At 36.3% G+C, this 23,972-nt stretch overlaps 1 protein-coding gene across 1 annotated transcript; it reads right to left on the minus strand.

Moving 5' to 3' along the window:
* Positions 1–602: 602 nt before the first annotated feature.
* On the minus strand, positions 603–22,529 carry LOC134796090 (uncharacterized). The gene is made up of 4 exons (XM_063768037.1): positions 22,047–22,529; positions 9,699–9,834; positions 1,836–2,956; positions 603–745 (listed from the first exon to the last, which is right to left on the minus strand). Exons 1-4 carry the CDS (start codon positions 22,299–22,301, stop codon positions 608–610), a joined length of 1,650 nt encoding a protein of 549 aa, XP_063624107.1. The 5' UTR covers positions 22,302–22,529; the 3' UTR covers positions 603–607.
* Positions 22,530–23,972: the final 1,443 nt, after the last annotated feature.

The raw sequence follows: 23,972 nt of genomic DNA on the forward strand, positions 1-23,972 counted from the left end.
ACGAGAATAACACGTAGGTACAGCTAAAATGAATGGTCTTATTCCAAAAGTTAATACGGAGTATATGACTGATGAGGCGTCCGACATGTTTGTCATATCCTTGGCAAACGAAGCTCCGGATGCTCCGGCCCGGCCATGGCCCGGTCTAACGTGAGTCATCCTTTACTCTGGACTATGTTTAAAAATAAATACGAGGCGGCAGCGGTATGGAAAAGTATTAATAAAAATATCTTATTAAAGTTAGCATTAAGTATGTAGTTACTTATAATTATAGGTCCACTGACCCGGTTCTTAGCACTTAAAGTTCTTTTAAAAATGTATTAATAAACTTGAATTTATGCCGATATTATATGACTGAAATAAAATGTCCCGTTTTATTGGTAATTTAGGTACTATTGTTTTTTTAATGAATAACATCATTATGTTATTTTTAGGTACTGTAAGTAAGTAAAATTACAGACGGTCGTAAATCCCTTATGGACGGTCTTCACCATGACCCTTAATAATTCTGTCAGTACATACTCTTAATAATTCTGTCAGTACATCTTGTATACACGATGATTTTTAATCGGTGATCACAATAATAGAATGAAACGCATAACATCGGTCAAGTATTTATTCCGCTACACAATGCTCGGGCGAGGGCGCGCGTGAGCGGGGCGCGCAGCCGCAGCGCCGCGGTGTCGACGCGGGCGCGGCGGATGTACCGCGCGCAGTCCGTCACCACCGTCGTGTTGCACGACTCCTGCAACACAACCAACTGCAATTACTATTGGTTAGTAAGTTCCAAACCTATTTGTTCGGAAAAAAAATTGAAAAATGAAGGTGAGAATATCGTAGTATTGAAATTCACTACCTAGTAAATAAAATCTTAAATATTAAAGATTGTAACTAGGTTTACAATCTAGGTTTAGGTTAGGTAGGCTAGGTTGGGGTTAGGTTTAGGCTCCGTGAGCTCGGCGTCGGTGAAAGCTGGCGGGATACCGCTCTGGACCGATCAAAGTGGCGTGCTCTTGTGTTGGAGGCCAAGACTCATTTTGGGTCACCGCGCCAAACATGTAAGTAGTAAGTAGTAGTAACTGGGTTTAAGAAATTGTAATGCTATTATTTTTTTGAAATAAACAGATTTCATTTTAATATATATATTTATATTTAATTTGAATTTCCTACTGATAAATTGCTTAGCAGACTGTTGTTGTACAAGTAGGTACTCGCTTCTGGCGAACCAATAAATAAGCCTATTAGTTTAAATAAGCCAAATTTAAATGCGGCCAAACAAAAAATAAAACCTGCGATTTACCTACACTTTGATTCGTAAAATTTTATACATTCGTCGGCCTTGTGAATCAATCTGGCAATCTCGGAATCCGTAAGAATCATTAACTATGTACTCGAACGTTTCACTTATGCATGAATAAGTGAGTCGTGAATTTAGTAAGCGCATTGTAATATTAGTCCAGTTACAATGGGAAACGAACTACGCGAATAGACGGAGAAAGGGATTCCGTGACAAATTTAATAAATGGCTTTCTGAGGTCGTATTTTAGAAGGCGTGCAGCAGATAACAGCGAGTCGTGCTCTACCGGCAGACGTCAACCGTGTCATGGGAGTTCGTAGTACTTTAAACCGATAAAATTCCGACATTGACTTTTTAAACCGTTAATTTACTCAACTATTTATAGGTATCATCGATCGATAAGATGGTTTTGATTAGGTAATTCAGGTTTGTATTATAGAAGTAAACGTCGCGATCAACGGCTGGCGTAGTTAAAAGCAGCAAGCAGGGGAAAACCTATTCTAAAAAGAAAGTACCTGGGTAATCAATGTGGAATTACCTTGTAATGATTGAGCTGCACTTCACTGAAGGGCGCGGACCAGCAGCCGAGAAAGCCAGTCGAGCCAATACTAGTCAAAGGGTAATGGTTGAAGGCAGTCAGCACCTTTCTCGTCAACATGAAGCTCTTGCTGTATGAACCTTTAGGACTAATAACTGCTGACCTCACTATGTGGCGCACTAATTTCGGGATCACGAAGTCTTTACCACACCTTTCTTTATATTCGTCATACAATTCCTTATCGGTATCCTTAATATCTATGACTTCGTCGTCTATCCTATTTTCATCATCAATTAATTCTCTTTCATCTAAATATTCGGCATCTTTAATCCGCACATCATCTCGCTTTATATAAATTTCACTTTTTTTATAATTTATTTTCTTAGCTTTATATTTCTTAAGCCCCTGCATGAAGTCAAAGAAAAATGCATTTTGTATCATAATAGCTGAGTATTGCGATGGGTCCCAGCCATAAATAGTAAGTCGACTAAGCAGTTCATGCCATGTAAATACCTCTTTCGGTAATACTATTTCATCAACATCTAACGGGATGATGTATTCAGATTCTCGTAAATTTCGATACAAGCAATCATTGTAAGTTATTATGTGGTCTCTTCTGCGCTGCCATAATGACCTCTCTAGCTTATGTTTAATAGGAACATGGAATAATCTAACAAATCCTAGATCTCTGTAGTAAAACAGGATATTTTCACATTCTTTAGTGATGCTGTCTATATACATATCGATCATGTCAACGCCGAGTATCTTGTTAGTTTCTATCCATTCGACTAGATTTTGTGATACGTCATTCTCAAATTTCATATCTTTAACACAAATTGTAAAGTTTCTCTTGTACTTAAAATCTCTGGAATAAGATTTCAAAGCGAATGCGTTGGTGGGATCATGGCACGGTTGTGTCACGATGGATACAGTAGAGGGGCCATTCAGGACTTCTGTCAGAGGACATGATAACAGTAAAGGTGTTTCAATGTTAGATGTCGCTGAATCCCATTTGTGCCACCAGATTTCCAAAGGTTTGGCTGCAACCACTTCTACAGATTCTTCGGAGTTCAAGGAACGTGTTTGGCAGAATAATGGCACCTCTGTCGAAATGTTGCGACCTGCGAACAAAGGTACTAGATCTCAATTGTCGTCATGAAAAAGTCTATCTTTAATAAACAAAACAATCTACGCGTAAATAAATTCACAGCGGAAACATTACGGTATCAGAGCAGTAGATGTATGCTATTATTTATTTCCTATTGAGAAAGCTCTTACTGATATAATAGTGATTTAGTCGAGCCGAGTCATTTCCTAAGGCAAAAGGCAAAGCGGTGCTTTCAAGGAACTGTCATTACAACGGTGCTTCAATTGCCGCCTTTTCCGACCAGGACTGGATGCCTGCCACTCGGGACGAATAGAATTACAAATCAATTTTACCCATAGAAATGTCTTTTTCTTTTACTCAGAACCTGTATACATGTGAACAGTAACAAACGAACAAAGACAGTAACCTATCTTCAAAACACTGGCCCTTCAAACAAGTGGCCCTAAGACTACTTGCACCATCCCACTAACCCAGGGTTAACCGGTTAAACCTGGAGTTACCATGGTTACCAGTACAATTTGACTTTGGGTTAACCCCGGGTTAGTGGGATGGTGCAAGTGGCGCTTAGAAATTTACGGTCGACGTTCAAAAGCTCGGATACAAGAATTATTAGTCCTTATTAAATCCAGGTTAGCTGCGTCCTTACGGTTCACGATAGCCACCGTGATATATTTTTTGTGTGATGGACTACTTTACACATAGGTACATATACCCACTCAATGAACACCTACATGGCGCTTTTAGATGCTAGTTAAGGATCATAACTTACAACTGGGATGTTATCTCTAAAACTAAACATAACGAGTGCGTGCGTGCGGTGGAGTGAAAATTCCAGTAGCAGTTGAAGTGATTTAGTTAACTAGCTAGTTGCTGATTACACAGATTATGAACGGTTTGTGAAGTGTGACTTCAGCAGAAGTAATTATGGTGATACTACAAGTGGAACGTAGAACAGAGTGTAAATACTTTTGTATAATCAGTATGTTAAAATAAAAAAAAGTAATGAAGTGGCATGTTCTACAATCATTCACAACATGGTTGCCAATGAAGAATTTATAACATCATCGGCTGAACACATGATAGGTACAAGTAATATTAATAGATATCCGGACGGTTAATGAAATTGAAACTTTATTAATAGTTCTGATCTGCTAAAAATGGTCATCAGAAAGGGAGAGACTGTCTTTCAATAAACGAGTGGCGGTTATCTCGGGAAGGAATGTACACGCCGTCCGCCGTCCGCGCTGACAAATGACCGCGCGCTTATCGCGTTCGCCGCGTGCTGTGTCGTGTATTCGCACTTTTACCCGACACTTTGTTCCCTATACAGATGCATTTTACTCACTTGAACAAACAGTAAACTATATTACCTTCAGAAGAATAAAGTATCAAGTCAATAGCTTTAGCATTTCGAAACCAATCTTGGCACAATTGTCTGTAATTTAAATTTACACTCATCTCATCTTTGATGCTGTTTTCTTTTGGTTTGGCAAGGGTATGTCGCCTCAAGAAATGCAACTTACGCAAATACTATTGCCCTGTTTCGAGCACTATTTAAATTGTAGCAGATTTCCTGACCTTTTTAAGAGCGTCGATAAAATTAAAGGACGTTTATTGAGATTTAAATGTGCACTTAGCGGCAACAGATTTTAATGAGATCGGCAGTCATTGAGTGCGTTGCAGACACGAACGTAACGAGGGCAGAACTAGTTTTTAAGTAGTGTTTACATTAACATCGAGCTTAGTGGTTATTAAGTTATAAAAACAAATTAGGGGGGTACTAAACATTTTTGCAAGGTTTTATTTAGCCTCTGCGATGTTTATAGCTGTTGGAACTGCCATACGCAGAAATAGTAACATTACTGTAGTGTATATTATTATGAGATATTGTGTAGTTAGGTACACGTTTTTTTGTTGCGACTAAACTTTAGCACTTAGTAATTTTAAATCCTATTTGATTTTAAGTTAAAATCTGTGCATGCTAACCTTTTTATTATATAAAATCTGCAAAAAAGCAGTTAAGATTTAACTGAACGTAGGTTTTACTTTTATTCTCTCGGTTTCAGTAAAAAAAGCCAATAGTAAGCTCCTGTGACCGTAGTATCTCGGCAGAAATAATTATGGCGTCGTGTTATCAACCGTCGAGATTTTGCCGATGTCTTTATTAGTGTAGATTGTGCACATGTTCAAGGAACACATTATTTAAGACTTTATCTCGATAGTGCTTGTTTACACGCTTTATTTTATCCTGCTGCAGGTTAGCTTGGGGTGAAATTTTCGACCATAAATTTTTATATACTTACAACATAATGGTTTGTAACGAATTAAACTTTTTTGAAACAATGTTGCATTTTAATCACGTACAAAAATGCAAACTTTTTATCTGTTGTTTCTTCAAGCGTCACGATTCTATTTGCTTCTTTTTAGATGTACTCGTACATATAACTTTTCATACTTACTCATGTTTCCCTGTTTTAATTTTGTAAGTACACTAAAATTAGGTATGTCTATATTTTATGCGTTTCTACATGAAATCTAGAGACATTATTATAGGACCAAATTTTTGTTTAGACAGAACTGTATTCAGGGCCACAAACCAATTCTTATATTTATTTAATTTATTATCTAGTTTAACGCGAGAGTGCGTAAGAATAAGAACTAATACCATTAATTTTGATTTGTAAAACGCTCATTTGAGAATAAGGCCGTGGATTTCCTCTGGAGGCCTATTTTAAGTAAATATGCATTTGCAATATGCCAGCTCTTGGGAAGTAATTGTGGAGAACCTCGGGCGGCGCGTGCGTATAATTGCTAGTGTCCGACCGAAACATGTTTTTTTGCCGAAACCGAAACCTAAACCGAATGTTCGGCTTTGGCTCTAGTTTCGGCCGAAACCGAAACCGAAACCGAAACCGAAACTTTTGTAGACTTGTTAAAATCGTTGAAAAAATGTCATAAAACCGCTTTTACATACATATTATGGGGCTGTCAACATCCAATGTCCTTGAAATTGATGTTACTTAAGAGTTAGACCAAGATAATTCTGCAACGATTTTGATAACACATGCAGTGCAAGTGTTACTTTAAACGTCAAAACTTCTATGAAATTATGACGTATAAATAACATTTGCACTAGTAGCACTGCAGTACGTATATGCTATCAAAATCATTGCAGAATTTTCTTGGTCTAACTCTATTCATTCACCAGTCAAGCTAACATGTAGATACAGGGTCAACCAAAAAACCAACCAAAAACGCGAGCGCAGCGAGCGGGAAATTTTTTGTTAAGAATATCGCAAGGCCGGGTACCGATCTACACCTGGGCCTAAAAGTCCGAAGTGCCCCAGTGAGGCGAACTTTCATGTGAAGTCAAAGCCGTGCTTCAGGCTTCAGGATAAGTAGTTAAGCACAGACTCCAACCAATGTTCATTGTATTAAAAAGCGAGACCGCAGACCGAGCATGGCGCAGCGAGGCCAAAGGCTAAGCTGAAGTAGAGGACATGTGGAATACAAACCAATGGTAAATTGAGGTAAAAAATGAGGCTAAGGTCGAGCATTCGTATGAAAAACTGTACTGGGGACACTTTTAAGGGTTTTTTCTTCGTTTTAATCAATAGTCAGCTGTTCAGCTTCGCAAAATATTAAATATTGAGAAAATCAACTTTGCGGCCCTAGTTGAGCGTAGCCTTTAGCCTCACTTAAAATTTGCCATTAGAGGTAGACAAAAAAATTACTGAATAAGAGCGAAAAAGACATCGTTCGACTCGGGCCGAGCTGATACTCGGCCAACGGCTACGTGCGACAGTGCTATCTCATTCACTCCGATACAATTAAACAGTGTGCGCGTTATAGGTATTGACAGCCTCTTAAGACTGCGTCAACCGTCCAGTGGCGCTCTCATTAGTGGAATTGTGTTTTATAATAAACCAATTAATTTCTGTACCTACATGAATCAGTATCATATGTAGATATGTATTAATATTGTTGTCCTACTTATTCCCCAACTTTTGGTCTTTGTCGGAAGTACCATTTCGTAAGTTTCGGCCCGGCCGAAAGGTTCGGCCGTTTTTTGGCCGAAACCGAAACTACAGCCGAAACATGATTTTTTGGCCGAAACTGGCCGAAACCGAAACCGAACCTTCGGTCGGACACTAATAATTGCTGAATTTACTTTTAATTATTTTCTTTCCTGACTTTTAGCTGTGTTTAAAGGCAGTGTTTACATTATGAATGCAATTAAAACCTTATATTTTTTATTTAGTTGACTTTGAGACCTTTTGTACGATATAACAGCTTTTATGAATCACATATTTAGGTAGGTATATCTAAAAGTAAACTGAAGATATCCTTACTAGTAAGCTTAAAAACTATCTAAACTTTACGTGTAGGGAATGTATCCTATTTTTTGTCTTGTTTGTTTACCGGTTTGTTGGCATAGCAATCTAATATAAAATCTAAAGATTCTGTTTTAAACTAAGTTTACTGTTTAACACGTATTTTTTAGTCTGTTACGTGACATGTTACGGAGGGCCAATGTCACCAATGTCACTATTATCAATTCGCGGCGTACCTACTGGCAAGTATACAGAAAACTAATACAGCAAGAAAATTATGTCAGAACAAGTTGTATGAAATTGGCACAAGCAGCACCTTCGCGACAAGACGCTGGCAGGTGATTACGTAATTACGTGGTCTTTATTCTTATACGCGTTCGGTCGTTAAAAATGGTAGAACAATAGTGGAAAACGGCCAGTGTCCTGGGGTCTAAGTTTTGCATTATTCATGCTATTCATGGTTAAATAGGCATTCGTTTCAATTAAGTTTCCCTGGACAAGTATGGGACATGTGTAGCGATAATTGCTCTACAGTTAAAGTATTATTATCTGTATATTTCTATTTAACTTGTGACCGTGGGCTTCTTCTTTTCTCTTCCTTTAGCTCTAGTGTCCTTGGATGCCGTAACTTTACGTAGTAACTAAGCGACATTTGTGACACACATACGTAACATAGATAAAAAAAATAACGATGATGTATGCATGATTTTTGTATGAAATAAAGTTGTTCTATTAATTTAGCGCAAACCAATATTCGAAAGTAGATAAATGCGCAACAATTGATATAGTAATAGTGTGTAGTGACTTAATAAAAGCCGATTGAATTTTGTATGAAAATCGAACCACCCTAATAAAAATACATACACGAGTTGATAAAGGTTGCTTTTAATTTGTATGCCAGTGATCGTTACGTTAGTCAACTGACGATACTTTTACTGCGACAACGCCTGTCAACTACGGCACCTTGGCATGATAACGAGCCTCTATGCAAAAAATATAATCATGTTGCCTACCCACTTAATTATTGTAATAGAATATTCGTATCAAGCTAACATTTTTATGGTCTTATTTAAATGCTTTATTAACTGGTTATACATTGTTAAATTTTAATTTTTACATAACCTGTTCCAACAAAAGCAACATGGATGTTTAATGGTCATCTCTAGTTTGAAAGAGGTGTTTAAATTTTTGTCACTTTGTTTCATAAAAATACTTGTGCTTGAATGCTTAAATATGATACAAATGTAATATTAAAAAAAACCGGCCAAGTGGGAGTCGGACTCGCGTTCCAAGGGTTCCGTACATTACACAATTTTTAACAATGTATTTTTTAAGTGAAACGTGATTTAATGTCTTATCCGTAGGGGTCTGATCAAAAACTAAGTAATTAAGTCCGACTCACGCTTGACTGCACATTTCTAATAGATTTTCCTGTCATCTATAGGTAAAGAACTATTTTATGTATTTTTTTTTCAAAATTTTAGACACAGTAGTTTCGGAGATAAACGGGGGGGGGGTGGTCATTTTTTTGCCTATTTTCTTGAATTACTTCTAAACTGATTATTCTAAAATTAAAAAAAATATATTTTTGAGATTCTTACAATGAGCTCTTTCATTTGATATATAGCACGATATAGTTTGACAAACTTTATTTTGTAAAGTGGCCCCATGTTTAAAATGCTCTGCGTGTCCAGTACAACAACGCCTTCAGGGGTTTGTTGGGGCTGCCCTGGCGATGCAGCGCGTCGGGGATGTTCGCCGAGTGGAGCACAGACGGCTTCCACGCAGTGCTGCGCAAAAGGGTGGCGTCCCTGTGGCAACGCGTGCGGGGCAGCACCAACACACTCCTGAAGGTGATTGCGGAAAGGGTCGACAGCCCTCTTATAACTCACTGGATGACAATGCATGTTCGGTCCAATGAGCATTATATGTTTTACTAACACTAACATTAGAGTTTATCTGTATAGTTTTTATATTTCTTTGTTACCTACTAATACTACTAATACTTCGTTTTGTAGACAAAAATATGGATACTTGGTGTCTGAAATAAATATTTTCATTTTTCATTTTTTTTTTTCATAAAATTCATTTGTTTACATTACATGTCCGTCTTTGGGTCACAAACTTACATATGTGTACCAGATTTCAACGTAATTGGTCCAGTAGTTTCGCAGAAAATAGGCTGTGACAGACGGATAGACAGAAACACGATTGATCCTATAAGGGTTCCGTTTTTTCCTTTTGAGGTACGGAACCCTAAAAAGATACATTTTATATATAAGAGGATAATCCCTAAATATGGACCACGCTAATAGGTATTTCGCCAATTGTTAGATAGTGTCGTAGTGAAGTACTTGCCAAGTTCTGTTGATACAAGTTACGAAGTGAATTTGGTTACAAATATTTATTTATTTAAAATACCTCGAAAGGACGCCAGTATGCGCACGAAGGGCTGCGCCGCCCGCTGGTCGTAGAACGCCGCGTACAGCGACACTCCGGTGCCCTCCACTCTCTGCCACGTGTTTTCTTGCGATGTGCTGTGGCTCCAAGTTCGGTTCTGAAATTAAAATGAAGAATCAAATAATTGCTATTTTTATCTTTTATTTTGGGTTAAAATTATTTATTTACAAACAAAGATATATACAGTGGTATATCTAAAAGAAATTAATAACTACCTTAAATCTAAAATAGGCCCTTGAGGCATTGTACCAAGGATGCTGGCGGCATTTCCTCGCTGTATTGCAATGCTGAATAACGTACAATTGTAATTGATCATTTTAAGTTTGGAAATTGAAATCGTATATAAAATTTGTACAAGACAATACAATAGGTACCTAGAGCTGTAGCTACAAGTAAGTACCTATTAGCCTACCTACCTAATAGTACCTATGCAATGTATTATGTACCTATAGAGATGGGTAGTGAGTAAATACTCACGGGTAAATACCGAGTAAATACTCAGTATTTACTCAATATACCCGTATTTACTCGTTTATACCCAAATTGGTGGGTACCTATAAACTATTTACAGTGCTGAAAGGGGCATATAAATTTGAAATATAGGTGTATTTTGTATGCCGCTACTGGATTAAGTACTCAAAATTGTAAGAAATGTATTTTTAAGAGGGGCACTCCATACATGTAACTAATTGTCACAAAAATAAAATTCAGAAAGCACCAACGTGTTGCACATCATTAAATGGGTCTTTAAAAATAACTGGAATGTTTCTATGAACATTTTTGGATAAATTGAATATTTTTGGAAAAAAACCGTTTCGAAAGGCCAAAATAATGTTTATCTCTCTATAACTGTAGAACCAAAGTTCAGAAAAAATATGTAAACATATCGGGAGATTAACCGTATAATAGAGTACAAAAAACAATATTTTGAACATCATCAATTGAGCCATTTTTGAGATTTCTTTAAAAAACCCTTAATAAAAGGTCGTAAGTGCCGCGTAAACACGGACTTTTGCGCGACATGCAGTTATCTAGAACATCGATAGAATTTAAGTACCATATTTTTAAGTATTTACCTTATTATTATACCTTATTATTTAAAACAAAATTGTTAACTAATAGCATTATCACAATTTGCCTCTCACTAATAATTACCTTTTTTTCCTAAATTAAGCGTCCTATATGCTTTTTATTTTATAGATATTGTTAATACACGTTAGCACTCTTCAATAAAAGACAATTTTGTTCTTAAATCTCACTTTTTGAATATTTTATAAGCAATCGTTTTTACCCACCTAAATGAGTAAATACGGGTATTTATCGGGTGCTTTGAGTAAATACCGAGTAAATACTCAGTATTTACTCACCCCTACCCATCTCTATGTACCTATATAGTGTAAATAAAATTTGACTGAAACAAAATAATGTTCCTACAATTTTTCCTTCACCGAGAGAGAGAGGTTTCGCAAAAAGTTTTAATTTATACATTCTGAGTGCCAATTGTCATTTGCAATAATTGGCACCGACGGCAATTTGATAAAACATAATTGGCAAATTTTTACGGTATTTACTGTCTCCCGGTTCCAGATGTCAAGATCCTTTGGAAAGAATGATTTTATAAAAAAATCTACCACGTATCAATTAAAATTGCATGCATTGAAGGCCAGTATAAAATGGTTGGATAAATCTGTGTGAGGAAACGTTAATTGCGTGACATCGCGCAGTTTTCGGCGTATCGGGCCGGTGCTTGTTTTATTTTGGTTTTGCCTCGTACATTAAGATTTTTTACTTGGATTATAATTGACGATACAATTTGTTCACACGACGTAAATTGCTTCTGCATTATGTTTTCGCAAAACACGATCTAGGTTCGTTATCTTTGAACGATTACAATAAATTGATGTAAGAATAGTTTTATATGTGTAAGATTCGACAGTCAAGCTGTTATAAAGATAGGAATTTGATTAGTCTCTTGTCACAAGCACGTTTTATAGTAAGTACTTTTCCAATTAAACCTGCGGTCCTATCGCGAGATTTATTCACTAATTCACGAGTATAATACCTACAGTACGAGTACTATTTTTAATTAGTTAAAGTGAAAAATGATACAATTATATCTGAATGTCCTTTTGACTTGTGGTAGGTCATCTACAACTACGATTTATTAAATAATTATGAAAATTGTTATAGAAATGTGCTAAATATTGCACTACATGCATGGAAATATACGATAACAGTTGGTAAGTATTTATTTTTCATCTGGCATGAAAGCTGCTGCGCGTGTCTAAAAGTTTCCGCGTAGGGCGCGCTAAGTTCTCCGTGGGAATGTAACGAACGCGCTTCGAATTGACTTGGATTTTATTCCATTCGCTTGCCGAGCGCAGGCGAATTGATTACTGAGTAAAGTATATACCTATCTGAGCCAAAGGCGGTCCATCTTTTTTTTTTCTTATGTTTAATATGAACTGGCAGTTTTTTCTAGCGACCTAGTAGCGAATATGGACGCAAAATTTGAACTCATTCATATAAAAGTATGAAACTCTCAAGCTTAAGAAGCGGGCCTTCTGTGGCGTAGGTAGCTTATATCATATTTTTGAAGTATGTATTTTTAAAAACTGAATGGAACATGATTTGAGAGTGTGCCAATTGCGATTACAAAGGTTTATTCTAGGGGCTTCTAGGGCAGCGCCCTCCATTGTAGACCGAAACGGTCGTTTGAAATCCATTGAAGTTGCCCTTTCATTTTGACATCACTCGCAGTGCATCTCGCTCATACCATAGGTACTTATTAGTGATCTCAAAATGACAGAAATTTGTAAAGTTCGATTCAGCTTCCCCCTATCTCGCCTCGGGTCTCGAGGTCATGTCAAACTGGTTTACCCAAGAACTGCATTCGCGCGTATGCAAGTAACCAATGTGAATAAGCAGCCTTATGCAAATTGCACGCGAGATACCGGCATGCTGCATGCTTCGCTCGAACGCTTTAAATCAGAGCTTTACAACCTTTGGCTCTTCCTATACCATTAATAACCATCTGTGCAGTTTCTAATACTAGTAAATCTCCTTTAATGTTTTAAGTGCCGCATAAATACTAATGATAGGTATATACATTACTCAGAATAGAGCCGACTTGGAATAATTTAGGTACCTAATAACAAGTGCCCTAATGCTACTATAAAAATCGCTTGGCTATATGTTTGTTTTATTACCTTTTTACTTAAATACTTTTATTTATGTACTTTACTATGCAAGAACTTAAGTGCTTTAGCATGCAAGAACAAATGTTAATATAGTTATTAAGTTAAATAGTAGGTAGTAGTTTAATTAACACTTGTGGTTTGTTCATATCGATAAAATTATACTTAAAACTCGATAAGATGTTTTGTCGCGAGTATCTAACATAGAACCCAAACGATAATTGGTACTCAGTAAGTATATATTAAAGCAACCAAATTAAATACAAGAGAAATCTAATAGCTTATGGTCAACATAGCAATCCTGAACCAATGCTTTAAATCAATTAAGGATTAGAAGGTGGGTGTAGTCTGAGTGGGAGTCCAGAGTCTACCTATAGATACCAAATGCTTAGGCTAAGCAAAGCTATTATTCTAAACCAAGAAGGCATATCAGCCATCGAGAAAGAAACGCTCATAGATCATTTAAGCCTTGCAAAGGATCTAAGCTGAGTATAGTTCGTTACACAAACAGATTGTATCGTCGGCAGAGGTAATCAATTCCACAGCATTCAATTGGATTTATTTTCTTAGCTTTTGTTTATAGAAATTCTTACCGCTTTCATTTCGCTCCTTTATTATGTGGTTTGATACTTTAAAGATTATAAGTTAACCAAGTTTTTTACATATATCCTTTTTTTCAACGAAATGTTTTCGATCGCATAAAGTTCATGATTATGAACTTTCATACAAATGTTACGATGTCTATTTCATCCATTTTCAAGGGATGACGACTGACGGTGATGACGTGCTAATTCCATACATCCCTACATACTTTTATGGTTATGGTTTTTAGGGTTCCGTACCCAAAGGGTAAAACGGGACCCTATTACTAAGACTTCGCTGTCCGTCCGTCCGTCCGTCCGTCTGTCACCAGGCTGTATCTCACGAACCGTGATAGCTAGACAGTTGAAATTTTCACAGATGATGTATTTCTGTTGCCGCTATAACAACAAATACTAAAAACAGAATAAAATAAAGATTTAAATGGGGCTCCCATACAACAAACGTGATTTTTGACCAAAGTTAAGCAACGTCGGGAGTGGTCAGTACTTGGATGGGTGACCGTTTTTTTTGCTTTTTTTTTTGTTTTTTTTTTTTGCATTATGGTACGGAACCCTTCGTGCGCGAGTCCGACTCGCACTTGCCCGGTTTTTTATTGTACTGGTTCTGATATACTTACCTACTGAAATATGAAAACAATCTGCACTTAGTTATGTGATCCTATACCTAACGATAGATAACACAGAAATTAATGTTACAAGCTAAATAAAAATAAAGATTACAAACCTTTAATATCTTATACTATCGTGGTTAGTGTGAACTAACAATCCAAAAGTGGTGTAGTGTGGTGTTAATAGTGGCATAAACTTTTTTTTAAATAGAGGCTGTGAAGATCACGTACCAATACAAACCTACAATCATTGCATACAATCGGGTATGATTGCCCTCCGCCGAATTCGACTCGAAATTGCCCACGTACGGCGCTAATACATATGTTATGTTGGACGTATAAAGGACAAAGCCGGTATTTTTAAACCTACGGTTCAGTTTTGCTCTGCCTGGGTTTGGTTGGTTTGGAAATCTTTTGATAACGTAATTATAATACCCGCTTTCTGATTCTCAGGGGTTTTTAGCTTTTGTGTAATACATAGATATGCATTGAGAAAATAATCGCAAATGAAAACTTATTTCAATAAATTAAACTGTTCGGTAGGTACTTTATGACTTTTATGAGATGTATAAATGTATCCTTTCAATAGACGAAGGTGCTTTGTAGTGTAGCCATAAAGATTATCAGGAGCATTCCAATTAAATCACAATAATTGAAATGGTTACAACATATGTGTCTATGTGTGTGTAGTGTTGTGAGTCTATATGAATACCTACTAGGTATAAAATGTAGCGTTTGTCCAATGTTTGGCTTTTAGACTCAGTTGTAACTTGAATGGGACTCAATCACTGCTTAAGTTTATATAAAATAAATACTTATCTGACTTGCAACTACGTCTGTATTCATTATGAATCTTTTCCGCGAATTAAGTAGTTAAATGTGTTAATATAAATGCTGACGTTTAAAACTTTTCATACACAAAAACCATTTGCATGCCTTTTTTATTCAATATTCATAATTAAAAATCCAATTTAAATAACCTCAGGGCATCTAAACTAAATCCATTACTGTCACACGAGGACTATCGAAAAAGATCACGGATACATTAGGATTGCAACGACACATATGCTGTTTTATAGCACTTATATAGGAGATTAATTATGCAGCCAGCGTACCACCGTTGATCCAGTCAACTGATCGTTTGTAAACCTTAATGCAGCGAGATACGCTCTACAAATGGTCAGTGAACTATGTTGCTGTTAGTACCACAACTTAGAAGAGGAAAGCCGAACGGAAATGATAGCAATCGCAGGGATGTGTGGCCTTATTAGCGGAAACTCAGGCTTGGGAAGGTATGGGCATATGCGATAATTGTTATACGATTTTGAGTTTTGTTTCCTAGACATAAGTTACAATTTGTAGCTTTACTAGACGTTCCCATACTCGTAAATATACAAGATACAGTTAATATCCTTTGCAGCGATTTGCAGTAATTATGGTTTATTATGACATCATATGCTTGTACCTACTTGTTTATTTACAGACTTCGGTGACTAAGCCAATAAGTTAAGTTAGTTATATAAAAATATTTTTTTTTACAAGATAAGAACAGTCTGTAAGTACCTTAAGTAAGATTAAAGCCACTAAGTGCTACCTTAAAATACATGTAGGTAAGGTAAAGGTAACTTAAGCATCACTGCCTTAAGGCTTGACCCATTACGGCTAGCGGTGCAACATGGTACCTAGGTACCGCTTTTTGTATGAAAAAGTAATATATTGATTACGGTTCCAATTACCTAAAATGACCTTAAATTACCTATTTTTTTCCTTTTCTAACACGTAAAGTAATTCAGCCTTTAATGAGTCAATATTAGACTAATAACTGATCTTAAAGCAAAAGCACGAATGACAAGTTAGATGACAGCGGAAATAAATCAACAATGAGACAAATGCATAGGTATGCGATAAAGACAGTACTTACATATACAGGCTGATTCATGAGACGTGAGCAGGACTAATCCTGCACACTCAGTTACTGGTAATTGATCGATCACCGTCGTATTTAGGTGAAACAACCACACTTTTTCCTATTTTTTTAATTTTTGGTGAGGTCAAATTTAATTCTTTACAATCATGGTCACCCTACAAGACCTAATTAATAAACATAAAACCTCTTTAACCGTAATGACAGCATTTTGATTACGAAGAAAATAAACTGTCAAACTTGAGTGAGATACGAGTTTTCAAAAGTAACCAGACAGTGATGACATTCAATTTGACACAGAATATCGGTAGTTTAGTATTCTAATTTTAGGGTAACCATGCATGTCGTAAATAAATTAATAACTTTTTTTTTCAACATGACTAGAAAATTAACGTTAACCTCACTAATACTGATACGAAACAGTTGCTTATAATTTAGGAAATGCGCAGTGTTAGTCCTGCTCACGTCTCATGAATCATCCTGTATGAATGAAGTTCCCACTTAAATATCATTTGTATGACATTTATATTTATAGGGTTAGGGTTGCAAAAGCAGTTTAAAGACTATTAGGACTAAGAAAGTTTTGTTATCAGGATATCTTTTAGAATAATTTCTAACAGTTCATACACTGTATACATGAGCATTTAGTTTCAACATCACATCATTTAAGTTCCAAACCACGTCATTTTACGTTCAAAACAGTTCAAGTCACGCGCGCGACCCCACACTTCCCGTGGCGCATAAAACAGCCATCAAAATGACAACACCATCTGAATACTTGCGTCTACAGTTAGCTAACACACTGACACATTTACTGGCGTCTTTAATTGGCAGAACTTTATAGTTTTGCCTTCAGTTATTTCGTTTGATAGGTACATTAGGTACAGTCGCCTGCGTTCGCGGTGTTCCACTTTTAGACTCTATTCCAGTATATTAAGGTTCAAAAGTGGAACACCGCGAACGCAGGCGACTGTACACAGATTTTAATTTAAGAGTTAGGTCCGAATGAAGTCTATAAAAATGAAATTAGATCGTGCCAAAATCATTAAAATCGAGGTTAAAATATCGTATTGAGATTTTAATTTAATATTGGTTTCAATAAATTATAATTTACAATAGATCGCCCATTTACTTTCACGCAATCCATGAGTGCATTGCAATAACCTAAACCTAAACAATGACATTGAAAAAAGTACGAGTACGTACCTAAGCCGGAATATCTGCTTAGCCGTAGAAAAAAATGCATTAAGTCTTCATATTTTTTGTAAGGGGTAGGAATAAGTTAATTCTTAGAATTATTTTTTCAGACTCAAGCACTCGCTGCTAAATTTCTCAGAACGCGGCAGTTTCTAGTCCCACACGTAGATGTCGTAGATGCAATTGCGTTGGCGCATGCACGTGCCGGAATCCAATCGAACCTTGCACTCTGAATATAGAAAGTTCATTTGCATGTGGAGTTCCAGTTTCTATAAAAATATAAATAAAAACAAGGGTTATTTGTAGTTAATCATGTAAAACAATTTTCTAATTCAATTTTATACTAAAGCATATGTTAGGGAGAACTTACTATTCAACGCTTGAGATTTAAATGCTTAAGCTGCAAACATCGCAAAAAGGAATTACTTTCGTGAAAGTCTTGTTTTAAAGCACCTATCCTAGTAGAAATAAAGTAATTTCATCGTAATTTACTGGCCATACTGCTCTTTTTCATGTAATAATTTGCGAAGGAAACTTGTAAAACGGTAATAACAGCAATGAAATGCAATAACGCCAATAACACTCCGAGGCGCGATACGTGCTTCGTACTAGGTCCAAGGGATACATTCAGAAACGAAAATTTAATACCATACCAAGCCATTACAAATATGAAAGTCTTTGGGCTGGTGAACACGTTGATATAATATTTTTAATTGTAGGTATAAAGTATTGATTCAACAAACGCACGTGGGAGAATAATGCCCTGACTACGTTATGTTTCATTTATTGAGATATGTATATAGCTTTTATTTCCAATAAAGTTACCTGTATCTTTTGAAAATATTACGTTATCAGAATTTGACATAACAATCTATCGTCCTTCTCTCTGCTCGCTAAACGTCAGTCGTCATATTGGGACTTACACGTCCACTTTAATTTTGAAAGACATGATGCGTTTCGAATAATTTAAATATCAAAATTTCATCACGTGTATCAAAATTTCCACAAAAGTGACCATAATGTTACGTAGCTATTTGTTATATCGCTAAACGTCAATCGTCATATTGGGAATTACACGAGCATTTTAATTTTGAAAGACTTGATGCATTTCGAATAATTTAAATATCTAAATTCCATCACGTGTATCAAAATTTCCACAAAAGTTACCATAATGTCACGTGTGTCGTTAAACTGCAAGCGCCATTAAAGTAGGAAAATCAAAATTGCCTCCACTTGTAATTTAATTAAAGGGTACACTTAGAAACCTATTCGCTTAAACACAATGACATATACCTAATATGCATGAGGAATGTTATGAAAGTGAAGGAAGCGAACGAGGTATGTCAGGATCATAGCAAGTGGAAATCCGTGGTCTCTGCCTACCCCTCCTGGATCTAGGCGTGACTATATGTATGTATGATGTACATATGCTTTTGTATCTATCAATATTTTAAAGCATTGCAGAATAAGAAAACACTTCCAGTCTCCAATTAGAATTGCAATGTCAATTGTTTTGCAAACATTACGTTTGCTTAATTAATTAACATAACTTGGAATGTCTATTTTCGAAAACATTTAAATGCTTTTAACTTTACTCGACGTTGAATAAGGAATGGATATTATCAATTCGTTATCTCCGTAAATTCGAAATAAAAAGAAATGAAAGTTGTCTAAAGAACATAAAAAGAATAATCAATTTAAGATAGATTACCAAAGCAAATTATACAAAATTCAGTAACTTTGACCCCAACAACCTTGAAACGGATTCAACACTGGATCCAATTTTAAAACAAATTTACCTAAATTATAAGCTATCAGATCAGTTTTTGCGAAGCGGCAATAAATCTTGGTCTAAACATCATTTTATTAGACAGAATGACTGTGTGGAGTGAATATTTTTTATAAAACACTATTATAATAATAAGCGTTTTGAATTGGATCCAGTTTTATTTAGTAAACCAGTACTTTATAAACTCGTAAATAAATGAATTAACATAATAAAAAATAGTTTATATGATTCTGTAACGAATGTAGTTAATTATATATCTACGAGTAAGATACTATTTTTAGTGTGTCGTTCAACTTTCGTACTAAAAATATTTATTTAAATTGGCCACAATGACGCATAATTTATTAAATTAATCGTCAGAACCCGAAGAATATTTATTAAAGTTACATTGTGCATTGTCATTGCAAAGATCAAAATGTGTGCGATATGATTTATAAACTGAAAATAGATGACATATATTACTAGAGAAACTGACCAACACCTACTTAAAAACATATATAACAAACTAATTTAATTTCTATCCTTGTTGCATGTTATATTGAACTGAAAATGCTTTCTGAAAATGTTCTGATTTTTAGCAAGAAATCCGGCCGAAATACCGTACGTTTCACGACTCTAAATGATGTGGGACAGCCGAAGAGTGCCCGCAATCGCAAACACGATAACCCGGTGGCTATATTCTATTACAAATCAATATCTCAGAAGATATTGATTTCGATTTATTCTGTGTTCGTGACCAGCATCACAAAGATTATCGTATTACAAAAACCGGCTAAGCGCGAAATGGGAAATCGCGGACGTTCTATTTCTGGGGTATTTTGTGCTGCAACAAAAGCACGATGCGGAAATATATTATGTATATACAAATCTTGAATTTAAATTGTAGTGTTTCCTATCAAGTCGTAATCTAACAGCTACTTCATTACAGACCTATTATTGAGTACAAATGAAGATTAATCGACTCCTCGTACATTCCACGGCGTTTGGACTGGAAAGCGTGCGAAATATATCGTTGATACTACTTTAATATAATGCTTAAATTTTCTTTTCCAAATGATTGTTTCCAGTTAATTTCATAATTCGCTTTTAAACAACAGAACCCTAAAAATGAATGGAAGCAAGACACCACGCGGCGGACGGAACGACCGCCTGTGCCTTACCAACCGATTCTTATCTCTGCCAATTTGTTATACTTTAGTCTTAATAAACTTGTGCCAATGTCAGGGAACGTCGGATTTTATTTAAACGGGCTATTTTTTAAAGTTTTAGTCGTCTGTAAATAGTATCTTTTAGACCTACGTTTAAAGCATTAAGTAGGTATTTATTTATTTACTGATTGATCATTTGTCAATTCTAGTAGGTAATCTTCAACCTATTTATGTGAACTGTCATCGATCAACCAAACATAGGTTATGTTATAAGTAAGTGCAAAAAATTGTATCTGTATCGCGTTCCAGACATTTTTGGACGCTATGTTGTATCATATATTATTGCAGGTAAAGGTCAGGGGTTTAAACACAAACGTTATTTTTCCAAATGACTCATTATTGTTCTAAATCCCGAGTGGGAATCTACTATGTAACTGTTAAACCAACAATGCGTAATATTTTGTCTTGACAAGGTTAAGTTTTCTCATCAGTTTTGCACATTAATGTTGAATTTACATATTGTGTGGGAAAACCTCAAGTGTAATCTTTTCTACCAGTTCTAGATCTAAACAGGTTGTATGATTCCTAAGCACAATTTTCTCGATAGAACTTGTTTTCCCGAGTATGGAGTATGGCGGCTCTACGTGAATGACCATCAATAACATTTAATAAGATAAAGTCGATGCACTTTGAACACCTCCAGTGTTAGAATTACCAGCCTAATAACACCCATTTAGTGTAAAAGGGACTATAAAACAGTAATAACTACAGTGGCAAAACGATATATGTACTTACTTAAACAAGTTTAATTTAAATATAACGTAGTTTCGTCTTAACACTTGAGTTTCGATAGTTTTAAGGCTAGTTTCCAGAATACTCGTATTGGCAACCGGGATGAGTCTCTTTTTACGTTTACGGTTAAACCGGCATTTGAATCAAAGTTTCCATTGAAAAATGTTAGTTTTGAAATTAAAGTGCTAAAAATCTAGTTGTTTCAATGGTAGGAGTCGACTAGTTATAACTTAAATATATGATATTTTAATACATAATAATACGCTGTTAATTTTGTAAAAGGATAGGACAATAACGTTATCGATGTATAAAAAAGAGAAAAAGCTGTTAATTTTGAAATAAAAATATATATAATTTAGAGATAAAATATTTTATGAGAATTTTATAGAGCTACCGGTTTACGCTTGGAAGTTTAACCTAGTAATGTTTGCTTTTAACCAGTCGTTAAAAAATCGTTTATCTTGGAAATCTCTTAACTGCTACGACTGTTTTATACCTACAACTTGTAATAGTAAACCTAATAGGAATGCTTTAGGAAGCGTAATTTATGTATAAATACATTGTTATTTATTATATACCTAGTCAATGGCGATCAAAAGCTCGAGAGGGGTTTGGCTTAATAAGTTAGATTACTTAGCCTAAGGTGGATATGAGGATGGCCATAAGGCATCTAAACATATTTTGTTCGTTCGAATGAAGAATAAGCAGGGCGACCAAAAGCTTGTACTTATAACAAACATAAAGAACTAAGAAATAGGTATATATATATATATGTATCATAAATGTAAATAATAGAACTTCGCTACTCTAATATTGCTGCACTTTTACTTTAGGTTTGAGGCAATATACATATGTATACCCACCCACATTCATCTTAGCGCCTTCACACTTGCGTCCTAAATAAACCTGGAGTGCGCCGAGTCTGATATAAAGAATTGGCGCAGGCACTAGTTCTAAAAAATGTCTCTGAAATCTGCACTAACTTTGTGCCTATTCAATTATGGAATCTATTGTTATAGTTATGCTGATCGAAATATTAAAGTAGTGCTTACAATATATGGTATCTCCGGAAACGCCGGAAGGCGGTCACAGGTAACGGGTGAGGGCCGATCCATCTCCGCCTGCTTGCCCTCCGAGTACGCCACGATAGTCCTCATGGTGGGCACGGCGCCTCTCCCGCGCCGCCCGCCCCACGCTACTCCACTGTGCCATTCATTCACACACACCATCCAGCTAAAAAAGAATACAGTCACCACCGCCAGCAGAAACTTTGTCACACGCACCACCTTCCTCACGTTAGACGGCATAGTCAAAGTCTGATCATTGCGATGCTTTCGAAAGTCAAACTGATAACTTCAAAAATTTCAGTCGCTCGCAGCGGCATTGTCAAAGTCAGCATAAGCACGAAGCTTTCGCGATCTAATGTTTGTTAGAAGTTAGATGCGCCGGCGACGACTGCTCGCGGCGTTAGGGGAGCGCTGGCTGCGCGCATGCGCTCCGAGCGCGGTGCCATGGCGGACTGCGCCGGATCAGCTGATAGCGTATCAACAATGCGTCGCTCGCGGCTAATCGTTCTAAACGCTCGCGGACGTGGAAATCTAGTTTTCTATACCAGTTTTTGCTCGTGATTCTTCTTTTGCGACGACGTGAACGCACTTCTAACTTAAATGCTACTAGCTCTATAAAAAGCTCACAGATTGTGGCAATCTCACGCGGAACAAGAAATTTTATAGCTAACTGACTACGGTTTGCCATCTCGCCATTCGTTATATTGTGTACAATGGGTAATAGAAAGAAGAAACTCTGTAAGGCGACTCATCGACTATTAAAACAGTTTAAAATAATAGAACTGGTCCGTGCCTCACAATTTATTGCAATCTACGATCTTTAAGCAAGTCAATAAAATTTGTCTTTGCAATGTCTTAATTAATGCAAAGGATTCATGGGCATCTTTCGTGTCCCGTCGCAACGGGGAGTAACTACTATATTTGTACGCATTCTTTGGAATTCATTGAACATGCTGAGTTAAAAAAGAGAAAAAATTGCAAGCAAAACTTATGAGCAGGCCATCTTTGGAGATCCAATGAAAACAAAATGATAGCTAACTAAACTAAGGACTACTACTACCTTTAATACATATACTGTATTAGTACTACCATCAACAACAAAAGGTATCCTTCCCTAGTTTTACTTGAAATATGTATCATCATCATCATCATCATCATTCAGCCTATATACGTCCCACTGCTGGGCACAGGCCTCCTCTCACTCGCAAGAGGGCTTGGACTATAGTCCCCACGCTGGCCCAATGCGGATAAAAATGCGGATGAAATATGTATGCTGTCGATGAATTGAGAGCTCTCTACATACTCTCTACTCTAAGATTTTAGATTTAAGCTAGTTATTAACTTCGTTTAGTAGTACCACTGTATACAAATACAGTAGAAACTATTCCCCGATTCTGGCCCCACCTCTCAGTGGTCACCGATCCTGACCCCAGGGCCGATCCACCGCCCCCGCTGAACCTAAAAAAAAAAAAAAAAAAAAAAAAAAAAAAAAAAAAAAAAAAAAACAAATAGACCCCCATTTGAATTGATTGCGCTAGGTCTCAGCAGTGCCCGGCGCCTCCTTCAGGTACTTACGAAATACGCTAATTAAACAATACACCTTGCTCACCACGGTAACAATAGGCTTATCGACCCTTTTCTATTGTTCGATCTCGACTCGGGCGCGTTATTGTGTTACCGAGCATACTACCTGGATGGACCCTTCACCCACCGACGTCTTCATTCATGCCTTCTTTATGTGTGTATTATACTGTAGGTATTAGCGATAGGTATTTGCAATAGGTATTAGCGATAGGTATTTGCAATAGGTATTACCGATAGGTATTTGCAAAAGGTACTTATTTGCGATTCATTATCTTATTATCTTACAACCTCTTGGAGCTATTTCGATTTATAAGGAATACAGTTCTA

The sequence above is a fragment of the Cydia splendana genome, chromosome 13 (assembly GCF_910591565.1).
Source record: "Cydia splendana chromosome 13, ilCydSple1.2, whole genome shotgun sequence".
NCBI classification, from domain to species: domain Eukaryota; kingdom Metazoa; phylum Arthropoda; class Insecta; order Lepidoptera; family Tortricidae; genus Cydia; species Cydia splendana.